Source organism: Cnephaeus nilssonii, assembly GCF_951640355.1.
Source record: "Cnephaeus nilssonii genome assembly, chromosome: 9".
Classification (NCBI taxonomy): Eukaryota; Metazoa; Chordata; class Mammalia; order Chiroptera; family Vespertilionidae; genus Cnephaeus; species Cnephaeus nilssonii.
The window spans coordinates 30,075,752-30,095,204 of NC_137080.1; the positions used below are offsets into that span (position 1 = coordinate 30,075,752).

At 37.3% G+C, this 19,453-nt stretch overlaps 1 protein-coding gene across 4 annotated transcripts in view; it reads left to right on the plus strand.

Annotated features, from left to right (window-relative positions):
- UTRN (utrophin) overlaps nucleotides 1-19,453 on the plus strand; it is a 454,275-nt gene that overhangs the window by 327,193 nt on the left and 107,629 nt on the right. For all 4 annotated transcript variants that reach the window (XM_079779951.1, XM_079779952.1, XM_079779953.1 and 1 more), the window contains one exon: nucleotides 3,500-3,656. In XM_079779951.1, the coding sequence (XP_079636077.1) occupies nucleotides 3,500-3,656 (157 nt within the window). The remainder of the gene's footprint in view (nucleotides 1-3,499; nucleotides 3,657-19,453) is intronic.

A 19,453-nucleotide genomic window follows, 5' to 3' on the forward strand; every position in this document is an offset into this window, starting at 1 on the left:
TAACATCATACACAAATTTAAGGATTCTTCTTGCAAAGCATTCAACCCATTGCCCAAAAAAAAGCTTTCATCTTATAAGATGAAAGAATTAAATTGAAACTAGAACACTGAAGGCTACTACGGAAGCATGCATTTATTTGGGCATATGGTAGTAATCCACTAAACACAGTTATAGTCCATTGGAGGATAACCAAAACAGATTTTCCAAGCAAAGATTCTGCCAGATCAGGTTGCTTTTTACTATGGAAAAAGAAGGATGCAGAAAAGTACATATACTAATGTTGGCTTTTTAAATTTCAAAGTCACTTTAGTATCTCTTTTATAAAAGTATTGTCTTCTTCTTTATAAATAGTTCTTCAGGTGCTGAGTGCCATAGATTTCCATGATCAATTTTATTATTTCTATTCAGTCAGAAAAGTTAATTGCATTGAAAAAGGCATTTGCATGCTCTTCAATACAATGAGCGTGTAACTGGAAATCAAAGGAATGTCTGGTTTGTTATTGATTAAAGAGTTAACTACAGACATTGAAGATGCAGGATCAAATCTAAAATAAGAGGTCAGGGTATGTGCATACCTGTTTTGCACACAGAGAGTGTCAAACACTTCTTGATTTACTGAGGACCTCTGATTTCTACTCTGATTTCTAATGGTCTTTTTAAAAAATTTATACTTAAAAATACTGGCAAGAAATTGCATCAAGTCAGTCAAATGTACTTACGGCAAAATAGTTTTTAACTGTCAGAGAGGTTTTCAGTTAATATAATTTAAATGATTTAGTTCTGCTCTGTGACTAGTAAAATCATTATTTATCAGGGATAGGTAATTACATATTTGGCCTAAAATTAATCAATATGAACACAGAAAAGCTGGCACTGGAGCAGAATTGAAATCTCATTAAAGAACAATTTTATACAGCATAGGGAATATACTAGTAGTCAATAGTGTTGTAATAACTATGTATGGTGTCAGATGGGTAGTAGGCCTATCAGATTGATCACTTTGTGTAAGGTATATAAATGTCTAAGCACTACGTTTTACATCTGAAACTAATACAATAATGTATGTCAACTATAATTGAAAACTAATTAAAAAAATAAATATGAAAAAGAGGCAACTCAAAGAAAGGAACAATTTTGTAAAGTGAGGTCAATTATAGCACCTATGGAATGATTAGAAAAGATTGTAAATGCAAGAGAATAAAACAAATTTTTTTTAAATATGTTTTTATTGATTTCAGAGAGGAAGGAAGAGGGAGAGAGAGATAGAAACATCATTGATGAGAGAGAATCATTGATCAGCTGCCTCCTCCAAGCCCCCCACTGGGGATCAAGCCCACAACCTGGGCATGTGCCCCTGACCAGAATCGAACCTGGGACCTTTCAGTTCACAGGTCGACGCTCTATCCACTGAGTCAAACCAGCTAGGGCTAAAATAAAATTTTTAATCATATAGTTCTCAAAGAACTATAAAATACTGCAAACTTCTTTTTGTATTTATTTTAATTTTATTTTATACCTAGCTCTTTTGAATAAGACATATAATTTTAATTCTTTTTCTATTAGCCAGTAGGCATTGGAACTGAAAGTAGATCACAGGACAATTGGCCTTTTGTATGTGGCTGAATGCTGGTTCATACTATTTTAGAGAAATTTTTCTTTTAAACAATAATATTGGCTGATGGATTATGGTCATGCTTTTATGAATTGGAGATGAGCTAGAGATCAATAACTTATAGTTCTGAAAAGATTATGAACTTTTTAAACAAAGAAAATATATTGTTGATCTATTTCTGGGAGTACCATCTAATTTGGTCAATGGGGAAATATCTGTTTGAATGATCTAGAACAGATAATTCAGTTTTAAGACAGAGCCTCAAGTAGATCAGATATCCAAAACAGGAAGTCAATGGTGGGTCTGAGGGACAGTAGTGGCTGTGTCTAAATCTCTCAGTAAAAAAGCAACTTTGTAGAAGGGGAAATCCTAATACCAATGTCAAGGTAAGGATTGCTGTCTGAGAGGATATGGAACCTGATCAACAGAGGTTTCTTGCACCTGGAGTTGCCCCAAATCTTTTTTCATCATAAGTCCTTAGTCTTTGCAAACTATTGCGGAACAAGGCTTACGTCTGTCTCTATCAGCCTTGCCCCTTTTGATCTGAAAGGTCAAGGTAATTCCATTTCACACAGATTAGTTTGTAAATCCACATTCACAGTCTGTCCACTGGGGTGAAGCAGGATTGACTAAATGCTGATTTTTTGAGTCTCTACAGTTGTTTCTGATGGATCTGTTTTTTCAAATCCTGCCCATGTGCTATGGGCTGGAGACTGGATACGTGGGTTTTCTCCAAGTCCCTTACAGGAGCAAGGAACAAATTTGTTCTTTGTTTGCATTTCTGTTTTCAAAGGTCTTGGCTGTTATTGGAGCCTTCATCACATAAAAATGTATTTCCTAAACCTGGTTTCCTGATTGTGAAGTTCATAATTTAAGTATCTGAATGTACTCTTCTGTATAGTTTTTGTTGGTAAGGAAAATAATATGGGCCTATTCTAAATATTGTATTGTAAATATTGTTACAAAAATTCATAAAAAGTAGGTGTTTACTGTGTTCTTACTAGTAACCACAGCTGGTATACATCTTTCTAAACATTGTTTATACATATAATTTCTTTCTTCTCTATCCCTCTCTTCATGTACATAGATGAAATGAGAAAATATTATTCTGAATGTGCATATATACTTCACATAAACTACTGAAACTTGGTTTTACAATTTTACATTATGTTATGCACATTCTTCTTGAAAGCCTCATGTTTATGCTTTTGTGGTATGGAGATGGACATTATAATTTTGATAGATAGTACCAACGTGTACTCTGAATTCAAAATAACTTTCTTACAGGGAAATTATATCTTTAATATATATTATTAAGATACATGGCCAATAGTATTATAATAACTACTAGAAGCCCGTTTGCACGAAGATTCTTGCAAGATATTCATTCATCTGGCTGCCTGCACCAGTTTTCCGCCTGCACCAGTTTTCCGCCTGCACCAGTTTTCCGCCAGCACCAGGGGGACCCAGGCCTTGGCTCTGGCTACTGTCTTCTGCCTTCTTTCAGGGTTGGGGCTTGGCCTCTGGCGGCAGCGGCGCAGGGCAGGCTCTGCCCGCCCCACGCCACCAGCAGCGATCTGGGCACCTCCTGCCAGCCCAGGTCCTTCAGCCGCTCAGCGATGGGGGGCGGGGCAGCGCGTGGGAGCCGCCATCTTGGTTAATTTGCATAGCACCCTGATTGGCTGTGGGGCATAGCGAAGGTACGGTCAATTAGCATGTTACCCTTTTATTAGGTAGGATAATTTTATTATTAGTTTTATTTTTTTGGCTTCTTTCTTAGATGTGAACATTAGTCGGTCATATAAGATTTTCAGGCTAAGAGAAAGTATATACTTTTTTGGATGCAATTCAAACATCTAAATGTGGTCAGCATTATCTCTCAACAGGGCCCATTTGGAGGCCAGTGCTGAGAAGTGGAACAGGTTGCTGATGTCCCTCGAAGAACTGATCAAATGGCTGAATATGAAAGATGAAGAGCTTAAACAACAAATGCCTATCGGAGGGGATGTTCCAGCCTTACAGCTCCAATATGATCATTGTAAAGTAAGTTGACCACATACGGTGGGTATCTTTTAAAGTTAATTTAGATTTTGGTGAATAAATACTCAAAATAAAATTCTAGATAAATATCAGTTGAACCAAGTATCACAGATTCCTCCCATCTCTGCTTCTAAATTTCAGTATTTATACATTTACTTTAAATTGTATTAATTGCTTCCATTTGTTTCAAATTAATTTTTCTCTTCATATTTAACTAAATATGAAGAGAAAAATGTAATGTTAAAAAAAACATTACAGACATCTAAAGCATAATATTGCTCTTAGGTAATTATGAAATTTATCTAACTTTCCAAAAGTTTTAAAATATTAATATCTTATATTGGGGACTTTTTTTTACTATATAGTAATCTTAAATTTGAAAGTCATAGAATCATAAAGAATTACAAACTATTTATAATAAATGAAAGTAAAAAAAATAAGGACTTGTACTAGTAAAAAATATAGGTCTTATAGCAAATGATAGTAGTATTTAAGATCATTTTATGTTTTCTTTTTCTGAACTTAGATCTTTTTTTTTTTGAGTAACATTTTCATTCTGCTCAAATTTCTGTCTCTGTACAAATGTGTACTTCTACGCTGATAAGCAGATATGCTTAAATGTTATTAACTGACAGATTAATTCTTAGCTCTTTGTATTAGTTAAGTTTTTTGCCTTATTAACTTTTTATTCGTTTATTTATTATTCCTTCGTACTAATTTATCACATTACATATCAGCTTGTTCTATTATATATTTTATTCTCTTCACATGCAATGCAAGTTCTCATTCTAAATCTGTACATTTTAATGTGATGTCAGAATGCTATTCCCATTTAAAAAATGACAAGCACCAACATACGCATCTTTAAAGAAAGGTGTTATCTATATAACATATTGCTTCAATGCAAAATGATAAGACCATGAGATTTATTTTATTTTGAACCCTTCTGATGAGGTTATTCAAATTACCTTTTGGGTAAACTTTCTTTTTCTACTTAAAAGAGAATATGATAGAGAAATAACTCAAACATGAATTATTTATTTCTGAAATTTTCCATTTAATATTTTCAAACTGCAGTTGACTCCAGGTAAAGTGAAACCATGGAAAGTGAAACAGTGGATAAGGGAGGACTACAGTAATGGTTTTGTAAAGTTGGGGACTGATTGAGCATGCTTCCTTGCTGATGGGAATTATCCTATAAAGTGGGAAAAGTCAGTGACGCAGTGGGGAGGGTACCACCCAGGAACAGTGATGGGTGGATCCAATGTATAAGTGGAGCAGTTTGTTTTAGGGAGAAGGGCAAAGAGTTCATCCATTTTAACAGGTAACTGTCTGACTTACTTTTTTTGAACCACACAGTACTATTTAAAGAAGTTGAATTAATTTGACGTAATTTCTCAATGCTAAATTAGAACATCTAAAGATTATGAGATGAATGTGTTTCACGTCATTTTCATACCAATGTGACCTTTCAGTTATGTGGGGGCATTCATCAGAACTCTTAACATCCTTTCTCCAATAGAATGCATGATTGAGTTTAGAAAAGGAAACCACCCAAGAATCATTGAAAGTGTGTGGTTCAGGTAAAATTTCTTGTTGGTTTGTCCATTCCCTCAGGTATCTTCTGACCTTTGTTTAACCCAATGTAATTCTTATATTCAAATCTCATAAGAGTCCGGACATTAGGGCCTTAAACTGAATTACCAAGATACACAAGCAAACTTATTAAAATAATGAATTGGAACATTATCTTTAAAATAGCAACACCCCACCATGAAATTTAATGTGCGTGTGTGCGCGTTTCCCTGGTAAAGCTATCTGAGATTCCTTCTGCAAACCTGTAACTTCAAGGTTTTGCTGTGTTATGAGCCTAGTTAAATGTGAGAAATTGACCTCTTGGTAAAAGTGCTTAAAATTAATTTCCAAGTCCCCCTCCTACTTTGCCACCTATGTTGACTTCCTTCTTATCAAATATCAAATGCATGGCCCCGTACAGTCTGTTAGTAAAGAGAAGTAGCAGTTCTCTAAGTGAGCCTGCACCTACCTGCCATACTCCCATTTAGTTGTGTGTAGTCTAGTCTGTCACCTGAACCTGACAGGTATAATTGGAACCTCACCCCAAAGGGTTTATCCAAGTCTAGAGGGAGAATCAAAGTAGCCTAATAGCTGTCACTCTCTGGTGGTGAAATGAAGGGTGGACCACAAATACAATCAAGAAATAGAGGTCTGTAAAACCAAGTGGCACAGTCCACCTCTTTATTCAGCCCAATCCTAACGAACTAACTGCCTCTGAACATATTTAACCCAGAGACAATTTTATGTATCTCACAGTTCATTTCTTTATTCAGGAAACTTCTGTGTTACACCTGATGTTTGCCAGATACATTGCTAGATATTGGGCATGCATCAATTTATGACTGTTTCTGCTATCACAGATGTCACCCTGTAGCAGCAGAGATACGTTTGAAAAGAAGTAATGACAGTAGATATCAAAAGCGCTGTAAATGAGCATGAACACAAGCCAGGGAGGCACAGAGGAATCATGATTATTTGTACTTGGGAAGATTGGGTAGGGCTCCATAGAGCAAGAGGCCTTTGAGCTAGAAAGACACCGTGAAATATGAATACACTACAGATTTTTACAAAAACTTCTGGCAGAAAAATCCTCCAAATTAGCCAGGGTATGAATTGGAGTATGCAATAAAGGAGTTGCTCATCTCCCTTTTTGATTACATGTAGAATAAGACTGAATATATTTGCTGGATAAAGAAATACATTTATGTATGCATGTATTTTAAAAATGGAAGAAATAATATTATTTTACCACTATAAGAAGCTGAATGTTTCCTATCTTAGTTTTATCATTCATACTTAGTATTCTGATTGAGGCATCACTTTTGTATGCCAATGTGATGGAACCAAAATAAATTTATATATTGTACGTTCATTTAGGGACATTGACCAATATTTCTAAAGCACTGTGAAGGGAGATTTTTAAAAACATTTCATCTGCATACCAATGAAAAGTAAGCCTGTTTTCTTCCCCTTTTTCATGTGGTTTTATTAGTGCTATCGAATTTAATGACTCTTCAGCCCCATTTACTGTCATTTTATGACTTCAGATCCATATATGCTGATTTAGGTTTGAAAGCAACTTGGGGGAAAAAGGAAATTGCATTCTAACACATTCTCTTTATGTGGCTATCAATTATTTTTTTCTGCTTATATTCTTCAATGAACAGTGCTTTTGTGAAACCAAAAGCTAAGGAAGCCTGACATTTCTGTTCTAGGTACGATGCCTTGTGTGTAGGGCCAGCTTCATGGGTGTGTCCAATGCAGTCACCGTCATGCAGGGCTTTGCTCTTAGAAGGGCCTGTACTTGGTTTCCTGCTCTGCTGCCTCTTTAAATGCTGAGTACTATTGGACCAGGCACCGTGATTTCACTTCTCACAGAGCTCTGCAGATTATATAGCCAGACCTGCTTGCATCGAGAAGGAAAACATTTATGTCTATGTTTTGGTATATATAAACCAACACTTTTACAATAATGAAAGCCTCTTCAAAATTACTTTACGCGCCCTCTTTCTCCTCCAGTAAGTAAGGCATCCTGAGCCCCTTATGTGCCCCTCATTGTGACTTGTGATGGCTGCTTGTTAGTGTCAGCTGGGTTGTGATTAGTGGTTTCTTTTTGGTCCTCCCTTTCCTGTGGACTCACTCAGTGTTCTTCTGTTCTGTCTTTTTACCTGACTTCTAGGTCACCGCTCTTTCCTCATATTCTTCTCACCTCACTGGTAGCTCCTTCTCTATTAGGCTACTTTGATTCTCCTTCTCAGTTTATTTTACTGGTTCCTCCTTTCCCCCTCAACCTCCTAAAATAGAGATGCACCAGGGGTCAGGTCGTACCAACTTCATTTCTGAACTCATCTGGTCTCCTGGTTTTCCACCACATCTATATGCCAACTGTTCCCAAATTTATAACTGTTCACCTGTCATCTCTACTTGGGAATCTGATAGACATCTCCAACTTGAAATGTCCATACTGAATTCCTGAACTTACCCCTCAAATTTCTTCTATCCAGTCTTCCCGATTTCAGTGGATAGAATTCTGTTCCAATTGTTAGCTAAAAAACAATAATTACTTCAATATTGTCTTTCATATTCAGCTTGTTAGGAAATCTTGTTGGTTCTATGTTCAAAATATAGAATCTGAATCTGACTGCCTATAACAAGTTCTTTGTAGCTACAGCTATCAGTCTGTGTGTATGGTTTGTTTGTTTGTTTGTTTTAGCACAACAGCCAGGGTATTCCCATTCAAATAAATCAGAAGTCTTTGGTAGCTCTCTAATTCAGAATAAAAGCCACAGTCCTCAAAATGTCTTTAAATATATATATATATATATATATATATATATATATATATATATATATATAATTGATTTCAGAGAGGAAGGGAGAAGGAGAGAGAGAGAAATGTTAATAATGAGAATCAATGATCGACTGCCTCCTACACGCCTCCTACTGGGGATCCAGCCTGCAACCCGGTCATGTGCCCTGACGGGGAATCAAACCGTGACCTCCTGTTTCATAGGTTAATGCTCAACTGCTGAACACACTGGCAGGGCCTCAAAATGGTTGTTAAGACACTACATGATCCGACCTACTTCCTATTCACATCTTGCTCACCTCATTTTTGCTATTTCCTCTTCTTACAACCTGGTTTTAGCCACTCTGGTCTCTTGGTATGCCTTCAGTCACAGCTGGTTTTTTTTGCCTAGAATTCTCTTTGCTTAATATCCACATGGTTAACTCCACCATTTTGAAATATTTGCTCTATGGCACTTTCCCAGTGAATCCTATCCATACTTCTCTATTTGATTGTAACCCCCATCTCAGCATTTGTTATATCTCTTACCCTATTCTATTGTTTTCTTTTTCTACAGCATTTATCATCTTCTCTTATAATTATTTATTTTCTGTTGTCTCTTTGTCTATGCCTGGCAGTTTAAATGCCTAAGAAATATTTGTTGAATGTCGAATGAATGAAATATACCCAAAGATAACATGTCCTTTGGCATAAATGTTCCTTTTTATTTCTCTTTAATCCCCTTTTTCTTATTCATGCTTGAAAGCATATCACATCTTGATAATATTTCTACTTTAAAGAGCTGAATCTTCAATAAAGGTAATAGCTGACCGAAAACGTAAGCAACAATATTTTCTCAAGAGCTAGACATAATTTCAATTACATGACATACTTGAAGTTGTAAGAGAATTAATCAGTACCATTATACTTTATGCTTTAATATTGTAGTCAACTAAGAGGTTATCTTTTACCTGTCTTAATACTGCCTAAATTATTCAAACCAAGAGATAGAAAGATTTTTATATGAGCAGAAAGGAACTAACATGTGTTGATTGTTGAGATAGCATTTAAAATGTACCTTTTTATGCTGGATACTGCCAGATTCTCCCAGTGTTTTGCTTCTCTCTTATGTAGGAATTTGACAGTTGAAAACTTGATGATTTATGATTCCTAACAAACCTAGGGAGTAGCTTAAACACATGGACTCTCTCATTCAGTAACTATGTTGGCATGTATTACAGTTTATAAATAAATCTATCTTCAGAGATGTTATTGAAGTAGAACATAAGGAAAAGTTTTATGATTGTTATAGATAATAAAAGTGTGCTTCTAAAAATATTTGTAATTCTTAACAATACTGTTCTTGTAATTTGTTAAGGATAAATTAGATGATAAATAAACTTGATTTCATTTGGTATTCCTTTCTTAAAAGTATAATTTTTAATTATGAAAATAATATTATAATATAGATTTTGTCAAAAACATGGCCGTAATTTTACCACTGTAACACAAGCATTTTCATTTTGCATTATTTCCTTTTTGCATATTCACCTTTCACTCAGTTTTAATAGGGTATATAGGTTTTTTATCCTGTCTTTTTCACTTAGATGTATGCCATGCCTATTTCTTCACATTGCAATGTAGTCATTATTACAATAATTTTTCAAGGTTACATAATGGTCTCTAGTGTAGCCTTACCTAGTGAACCTAAATGTTTTCCAGGTGTTAGGTATTTAAGTTGGTTTCAATTTTTATTAATCATAAATAATGTTACAATGAAAAGTGTTGTGTTTGGAGCTATTTTTTCGTGTGGATTATTTTCTTAGGATATATTCCCAAAGCTGAAATTCTTGTTTCACATAATATGTACATAGTAATGGGTCTTGATATATTGCCAACCTACTTTCCCAAATGATTGAACCAATTTTCTGCCTCCAGCAACGTATGAAAGTGAAGTTTCACTGCGTCCTTGCCTGTGATTTCTCATTTTTTTTTTGTGCCTCTTTCTGGTGAACGTTGTAATTTTTTTTTGGCATTAACATGCTTGTATTTCATATCAATATGGGAATTTAGAGAGCAGGTTTAGGATGTCAGATGTCTGACTCAAATTTCTCTCCCAAAAAGAAGTGGTGAACTGATTAGATGTTTTGATTTAGTTGCACCTAGAAGGATAGGGAAAAAGTGGTCCATTGTTGTTGAACTGGTTAATTGAAGAAATTTGGTATTTATAGCAAATTAGTGTGTGTGATGTAATCTGGTTATTTTTACCACCAAAGAGATTTACATTACTATTTTATTCTGGTACAGATTGGTTCACTACATTTATTTGTTGGCTATCTACAAATCGAAAGTTACATAAGAGGTTTGCAATTCAGTTTTATGCTTAACAAACACTTTGGCTTAATTTTGGAGGATCACATAACTCTATTTTTCTCATTAAGAAATAATTTTTCTCTTGGAAGAATTAAATTCAGTTGTTACTGCTAATGAAGGTTTGGATACTGGTATTGGTCATCCAAACTATAGATAAAACAGGTAGAACTTTCCTCCAAGTATAACTGCACAGAGGCTGAGGAGAGAAATTCAGTTTCAGAGAATGATGGTAAGATATTAGATTAGCATGTTTTAATAGCTAGTTATTCTACAGCACTGAATAGTTTTAAAATCTGTTTAAATTCACTGTCTCACCTGTGCAGTGAAGTGGAATGAGAGATTCTGTTACTAACCTGCAGAGAAGTTATGGGCAAACCCAAGGACTCATGGTAGGTAAGGGTGTACCTACATGGTACCTACTGAGCTATAGCACAAGGATTTGGTTGCAAATTTCTATCTGGTTTTACTACACTACAAAAAAAAAAAAAAAAGAAATGTCTCTTTATTCTTTTATACACAAGCTAGAGGCCTGATGCACGAAATTTGTGCAAGAGTGGGCCTTCCTTCCCCCGGCTGCCGGCACCAGCTTCCCTCCCAGCCCCGGCTGGCACCCGGGACCCGGACTTCCCTCCCAGCGCTGGCTTTGTTCAGAAGGTCATCTGGAATGACGTCTGGTTTAGTTAGCATATTACACTTTTATTATTATAGATATATTAAATTTCCATTCTACCCTCTCGGCATAGATGTGAGTCTTCAGAGAGGTTCAGTCTGATGTAGGAGCCAGGTCTGCACAAAGGCCAGGACAGGTATGTGTGCTGAATGCTCAGAAAAGCAGATGCCACGCATTGTGGAGGCATAGAAGAAGGAGGGCTGACTGCAGGGGAGCCAGGTGATGTTTATACAAGGTGAGGTGGTATTGGAGCTGGGTTCCTGAAGGTCAGGAAGGATGACCCTAGTGCATCTTTTTGACTTTGACCAGTGAGCGTCAGTGACATGGCTAAGAAAGCACACAGATATTGTGTCCTGAGAAGTAACCTCTTCTGTAAAGAGCTATAAGGAGATGACTACTTCTCTGCTCTCCTGCTCAAGAGTTATTTCATGCTGATTTCTTCTACAGGTCAGCTTTATTTGAGCTGCTCCCATTCCCCAGTTTTCTCCCTTTTCCCCATTTTTTATTTCAAGTCAGTTTACTTATTTCTTCCCTCATTCACCCAACAGATATATGTTTTGAGTGTTGCAATCTAAATAATCAGAAGGAGCCAGCCATTGGAGATTTGATGCAAAAGTGTTCAGAATTGAAAAGTCCACGAGGCAGGAAAAACTTGGCATATTGTAGGAATGGAATTAAAAACTCAGAGGCTAGAAATTAGGGTGTGCTGGTAGTTGAGGTTGGAGAGCAAAGAATGTCCAGATCTCGGTTGGAAGTTTAGAATTTGTCCTAAGTGCACCAGGAAACCATTGGAGTGTTTTAGGCAGGCGAACAAAAGGATCTGATTTATCTATCATTTTAATATCTAGATAACGTTAAGAAAAGGGAGTCCCAATGGATTTTGGCACTTGATATACAGACAGTTTGGGTGATGGCTTTAGATTAAATAAAGAAGAGGAGACGGGTGTCATTTAAAGAAGAGATAATGACACCAGGACTTAGTACACACCCACATATTCACATTTTGGTATGGCAGGTTGCCAGTTTAGGAGGGCAGAGGATGGCACCGATTTCCCTTCTTGGTCCAGGTGCCCCCAGACCCTGCTTTCACATTGAGAACCTTGCAGGATCCTGTCCATTTCATTGCTGACAGGAGTAACTGATGTGTGATGGCCATTTGCTGGGCTGATGCCATCTTCATGTTGAAAACAAGGAGCTGCTGATTGACTTGTGAGTCTTTCTGACTTAAGCCACAGCAGTCCCTTCTTTATCCCTTCTTATCCCTTAATCCCTGCTCTTCCCACTAAATTGTAGCAGGTGGGAGAAATGTCCCCAGGCCTTCAGGCACTTAGAGTTGAATGAGGAGTGATTTTCTCTGCTGTCTGGCAAGTGATAGGAACCAAAGAGCACCCTGAGTTTGAAAGGGACAGAGAAGTGGCCGGAAAGGTGGGCTCTGCTAAAGCTTGGGCTCATAGAAATCATTGCGAAGGAAAACTGATTTTTAGTAGTTAACTTCTGGTGTTTGAATCAGGTCTTCATTAAGCTGACATCCCAGGGCTTCGTTTGGTTTGCATGAGCATGCGGAAGTTACTTATACCAGGGAAAACAGTGAGACACTAGATTACCTCACCTCTGTTATGTTTACTTGAATTGCTTTCCCCCTTACTACCTTTAATCTAATTCCGATTTCTTTTTCATTTGCAGTTCCCATATTTCTTTAACAGGTAGCTTGCAACCCCCTCCACCTCCCACCCTCACCCGTATATTTCCTCAGGGCCCTATTTATATCTCTCTCAAAGGTTTGTGGCACTTTCTATATCCTCACTAGCATTACTTTTTCTTCTTTAGTATAAATTCCTTGAGAGTTAGGATCATGGCTTACTAATTGCTGTCTTCTCTTGTGCCTGGCATGTTTCCTTACAGATTATATGAATTGTTTTGACATTTTTATTTTGGTGGAAATCTTTGTTGGAAAATTCTGTTATGCTCTCATGCCACCTTAGAAAGGGAGAGAAGTTGAATATTTTCTTATGGCCGTGGGACAATCATGGTGCTCTCCATTTATTATTCTTGACTCTTGAGTTATGAGACTATATTCCCTTATATGAAACTTTTAAATATAGTTTACATTTAATTTTTAGAAATTGTTTTGTCTCTTTCTCCTTGTCAAACTGATTCTAGTCTGCTGCTTGCAGACAAGGCTTCATTTTACATGTATTTGTCTGCAGGAGGCTTGAGGCTCTTTCCACGTAGGTACTAGAAATGGAAAATGCGTAAGCTTTGTGACAGGTTGCCACACACAGCGCTTTTAGGTCAATGGTCAAGGCTTGAGTCCACAAAGGAGCTAGATGTCAGCTGTATGGAGATCGTTCTTCAAATACCACTGTCTTTGCGATGCCTTTGTGACTGCTTATATGAAATATTAGTGACCCCCACGCCTGTGCTAACCTCCTCTTTCCCTCTGATTCTGGGTGGTAGATTGCTACAATAAGGAACCATGCTTCTCAGTACCTAGCCCCCTGTGCAGAGGATTGCTGCTGTTCCCCTCAAGAGAGTCAGGATAACAATGGGATGTGGTGGAAGTGATGTGCGGATTCTAGAACTGCACTGACTTATATGGTAACCTTTAGCCACATGTGACCCTTTGTCCTTAAATGAAATCAATTACAATTAGGTAAAATTTAAAGTTTAGTTTCTCAGTTGTACTAGTCATATTTCAAGGTCAAAATAGCACAGGCAACTAGTGGTTACCATGTTGGACAACATAGTTTTAAAGCATATCTATCATTGCAGAAGGTTTCATTGGGCAGAGCTGTTCCAGAGTCTGTCCATAGAGATCTTGCAGCTTTCACTCTGCCCTTTGGGAACACTAGTTACCGTGCTTTAAAGAAGCCCAAATCCAGCCTATTGGGCAATTTGAGACCAGGTAGAGGAAACCGAGCTGCTCCAGCCAGACATGTGAGTGAGGCCATCTTGGACTTCCACCCCATTCAAGTCACAGATGACTACAGGCTCTGGAGTAACCTCTGCTGGCACCAGCTGGGTTGCTAGTCAAATTGCCAGCTCATAGACTCATGAAAAATAAATCATGATTGTTTTAAGCCAATAATTTTAGATGGGCTTGATACACAAGAGCGAAAATGGATATAACCTTCAATATAATCACTGCAATAGTTTTGAAATTATTTGAAACTATGCCCTATGCAGTTACATCATGATTAGGATGTGGTAAAAAGGGGGCAGATGGAATGAGCTCATACCACTATTTTTTCAGTTAGATCAGTTCCTTGTTTATCTAGGGAGAGAAAAGAATATTTGCTATTAATAAAATAATGGCCAACAGCAAACTGAAATACTAAGTGCTTATTAGCTGACAGGTGATAGGAGAAAACTAACTTTGTTTCTGAAAATTATTCACCAATAATTTGCAAAGTAGATAGTTCAAAAAATCCAGAGCTACCTGGAATTCAATAGTTATTCCAATTTAAGATAATAAGATTTGGGAACTTTGGGATATTTTGCTTGGCCACATTTTGTGATTCCACATAGTATTTAATTCTGAAATCATTCCTTCTTTATTCATTATTTCCCAAGCACATATTCAGTAATATCCTATATAATAAAATGCTAATATGCAAATCAACCAAACGGCAGGACGACTGGTCACTATGACACACACTGACCACAAGGGGGCAGACTCTCAATGCAGGAGCTGCCCCCTGGTGGTCAGTGCGCTCCCATAGGGAGAGCATTGCTCAGCCAGAAGCCGGGCTCATGGCTGGTAAGCGCCTAAGCCAGCAGGTGGACATCCCCGAGGGATCCTTGACTGCTAGAGGACACAGGCCGGGCTGAGGAGCTCCCCCTCTCCCCCAGTGCACGAATGTCGTGCACCAGGCCTCTAATTATAAATATATACACACAGACATATATATATATATATAACTTCAAATAATTGAAACGTGAGCCTTACTCTGGAAGAACTGACACTATATTAGGATGAGTTCTGTTAGGAATACAAAATGCTCTGGAAACACTAACATATGTGATGGAAACACTCTAAACATATGGAATGAGTTATTACTTTGCAGGTGAGAGGGGATAAGGTTAGAAAATAAATAAATTACCTGCAGCACTTTTTCAGAGAAAGAACAGAATTAAAATGTACAGCACAGTGACTTTTAGTATATGTCCAGAGTCACATGACCATCATCACAAACTAGTTTTAGAACATTTTCATTATCCCAAAAAGAAACCCTTTACCCATGACCAGTGATTCCCCCATCTCCCCTCCTATCTCCCAGTCCTAAGTAACCACTAATCTACTTTTTGTCTCTATACACTTACTTAACTGTTTCCACATTTTATAATGGGCATTTATGTCTGGTTTTTTCACTTAGCATGATATTTTCAAGATTCATCCATGTTGTAGCATGTATCAGTATTTCATTTTTACTGCTGAATAAGATTTCAGTATATGGATATACAACATTTTATTCACCCATTCACCAATTGATGGATATTTAGGTTGTGTCCACATTTTGGCTATTATGAATAATATTGCTGTGAACATTCATGTACAAGTTTTTATGTGGACATATATTTTCAGTACTCTTGGGCATATACCCTGGGATTGGGATTGCTGGGTCATATGTAACTCTATGTTTAACATTTTAAGGAATTACCACACTGTTTTTCAAAGTGGCTGTACCATTTCATTATTCCACCCGCAGCATATGAGGCTTCCAACTTCTTCACATCCTTGCCACTACTTGTTATGATCTGAAAGCAGAACTGTTTAGAATGAAAATATAAAGTCATTAAAATAGGAAAAATTCCAATTAGATTATGTTATTCTCACTTGAGGCAGCCCATATATGTCACGTGATATCAGAACCTACAGCTGAATGCCACTTTGTAGCTCTGTATACAAAACAACTCTATTGGAGTCTAATTATCTTATCATTAATGTTCACCAGGTGCTTAGGAAATGCCGTTTTTTTTTCATGTCTAATTGAGAGGTAAAGGATGGTGAAGTGATTGTATGTGTAATGCTGTTGAAAGTTAAGCCCATTTCTGACATGCAATTAAATATAATGGAAATAGAACAAATTGAATTGCAAAATTAAATTTTCAAATAGAGTATGCACAGGTATTATTAAATGTATGCTGTCCTCTTGGACATTTGGCTATTGAGTTGGCATTGGTGCTCCGGCCCCACATTTTTCTTTACCTGGCATGGTTCCCACCTGCCCACACTTGCCTCCTCTACTTCCATACCTTGGCATATCAGCGGAGTTCATGAGACAGTTCCTGACAACAGCCTGTGGAGAGCAGATTGTTTTATGAAGTGCTGGAGTTTAATGTGGTCAGGAAGGAAAATTGGATTCTCCTGTGCTGTGCAGCTTTCTCAGACTCAGATTTGTTTTTCACAAATCCAGGAAACCTGACAATTACAGGATAAAATGGAAGATGCAAGTCTGACAGTCACTCCCCCACTCCTTGTCTAGCTTGTCAGTGTCTTCCCAGCGCCCACCTCTCAAACTCGGCTGTTGCTGCTCTATCTGTAGTAAATATTTGTCGTTCCCGGAATGCTCACTGTCACACTCTCTTATTCTGTTAATGTCTAGGTTCCTCTGTTGGGAGTACCCTTGTCTCTGCAGGACTCAATGTTGGCACCACCTTCGCCAGGAAGCATTTCAGAGCCACCTAAGCTCTGCTAGGTCCCAAGCCATCGATTTGGGTGCCTTTTTCACCTTGGTGGACAAAAACAGAAAAGGTCCTTGGCCTTGTGGAGATTACATTTTATCTGAAAAAAAGACAGAAAACAAACAATAAACATAACTAAATACCTGCCTTGCAGAGTACAAGATGATAGGTGTAGAAAATACACCAATGGTGGGTGCAGCATAGTGATGGGGATGGGACAGGTCGTGGAAAGGTGGAATGCTCCATTAAATGAGGTGGGTGGGGGGCCTTGCTGAGAAGGCCTCATGGGATGAGGGATCTGCCGTGTGGATATCTTGGGAAGAGCTTCCCAGGCAGAGCCCACCGCCAGCTAGTGAAATGATCCACGGTGAGAGCATCTGAGTGAAATTGATGAAATTCCAGCCATCAAGGAAGTTGACCAGTCAGTTTCCCCCAATATGTTTTCTATAGATAAATATATTTTTCCATTTGGATTTTTGGAATTCTAAAAAGAGTCTGAAGACAAATCTCTTTTTGCCACCTCCCCTCCTTACACTCCTACCCAGTACACACTTTGAGGACTAGTGCTAATCTAGAGCGTACGCCTCAGTGTGTGAGTCGTATCTTCTTTCTACACCATAAGATCTGGATTCATCCTCTGTGGATATGGCCCATAATCGCTTCCTCGGGACCGATCCTGCTTTTGTTTTCCTTCTCTGAGTCACATTCCTTTATGTTCTGGCTTCTCTTAGCTTTTCACTTCCTTCTATATCACCACCCAGTTGGTGTTTCCTGGGTTTTCATTTGTGCCAAGTCTCTAAATACTGTCCGTGAATCCTGCATCCTATTTAATAAACCAGAGTGGGGTGTTCTTCTAGCTTCTTCTAGCGGCTTGTGTTCAGCGGGTGCATTCTTGGTCCTGCCCTTTCAAAAAGAAGGAATCTAGTGAAGCCTTTGAACACCATTTAAAAACCTTTGCTGTTCCCACATGTAATGGTTAGGATTGGGTTTGGGAGATAAATACTCTTGGCCACTAAAATTTTTAGAGACACTTCTGCCACATTTCTGACTGTTTTTCACTGCTATCTTTTAGGCAGCATGTTTTCTTCATGTCCTCATTTTAGATTCCAGTTGATTTTGGAAGCAAACACTAGGGGTATTTTCATTCATCTGCAGCTTCTTGCTCTAATAGTAATCTAAGTTAAAGGAATAATTGACTCAAGACCTATAAATGTGTGTGTGTGTGTGTGTGTGTGTGTGTGTGTGTGTGTGTGTGTAGATAGATAGATAGATAGATAGATAGATAGATAGATAGACAGACAGATAGATATGTATATATTTATTTCTGGATCACAAAATATATTTTCTTCTTTTTTGTGTGTGTCTCCTTTATTTCCGTATAACAGAAATTTTAAATGTCTGAAGATCATCTTGTTTTCCTGGAGTGTCACACCATGGGACCTCCTCGCAACCTGCACTTCTTAACTAGAGATGGTGGAGGTTTTGTTGCTTTTCCCCCAACATAGTTATTTCATGCTCATGGGTGATAATTGATCTGGAATTAATTGCCTAGTGCTTGCTTCATGGTCAGTCTTTGCTTATATAAATAATAGGAAGGACACATGTTACCTATGGATTTTAGAGAAAGTTTTATTTCATCTTATATCCTGTACATTATTACTGTGTCTAAATTGTGAGTTGCTGTTCACTTTTATTCTTTTAGTTTACATTTTTAATCAAACTCATAATTATACATAATTTAAAAGTCAAAAATACTGACAATACTTATCACAGAAAAACAGCATCTCTCACTCCATCTCGGCCTCCCCTCCCCAGCTCTTCTTAGCCCTCCCCAGCTGTGATGGTCTTTTTAACTTCATTACCAGTGTTTTCTGGTGTTTCACTCCAGTTTTTTACATCAGATGAATATTCTTGCATCTCTAGATTTTTACTTTTTATTTGCTGTGGAAAATGAGGATTCAGCCTGGAAATACCTCATTGTCCCAACATAGTTATGTCAAATGCTACCTTGTGGTCAGAAGGAAAGACTGTATCGATTCTAAAATACTATTAGAGTGTAATATTTTAGAAAGTGAAAAAATGAATTTTCATAATGTGTTGACAAGGAACTTCATTTAAAGCAAAATATTAGAGCCAGAAGGTGTTTATGTGCGTAATTTAAGAGGATAACAATACTAACAAGAATTTTGACTTAGCTATAGTATTAAAATAGCACGTAAGAAAATCTTCACTTGTTCTTATCTTGCAATAGTCATGGGCTGAGTTTTATTGTTTTTAAATTTTAGTCAATTAGAGTTTTAGTCACCAAGCATTTTATAGGAGCAGGGTGAAAGTTGAACACTACCTAAAAGAATAAAAGTACTGAAGACAGACTTTTCTGAGAATCATAGATTTGCATGAAAAACCTCATGGGGAAAAATTGTAATTGCCTCAGCATGAGAAATGGAACATGTTTTAAGATAATTGGAGACTGTCTTATATGTGTTCTCTGGTTTAGTTTTGATTTTGTGTACTTTAATTTGTTTCAATCTCTTAATTTGGTTCTTAATATATCCTAAAGAATGTAAACACTTCTGAGAATCTCATTACTACTTTTGAAATTGCCTTCTTCTGTACCACTGGGTATAATATTTTGTCAGTCTTATTAGAAAAAACGTGTTTTAGAACAGGCTATTATTATATTTTAGCAATATGACCTAAAAGTACATT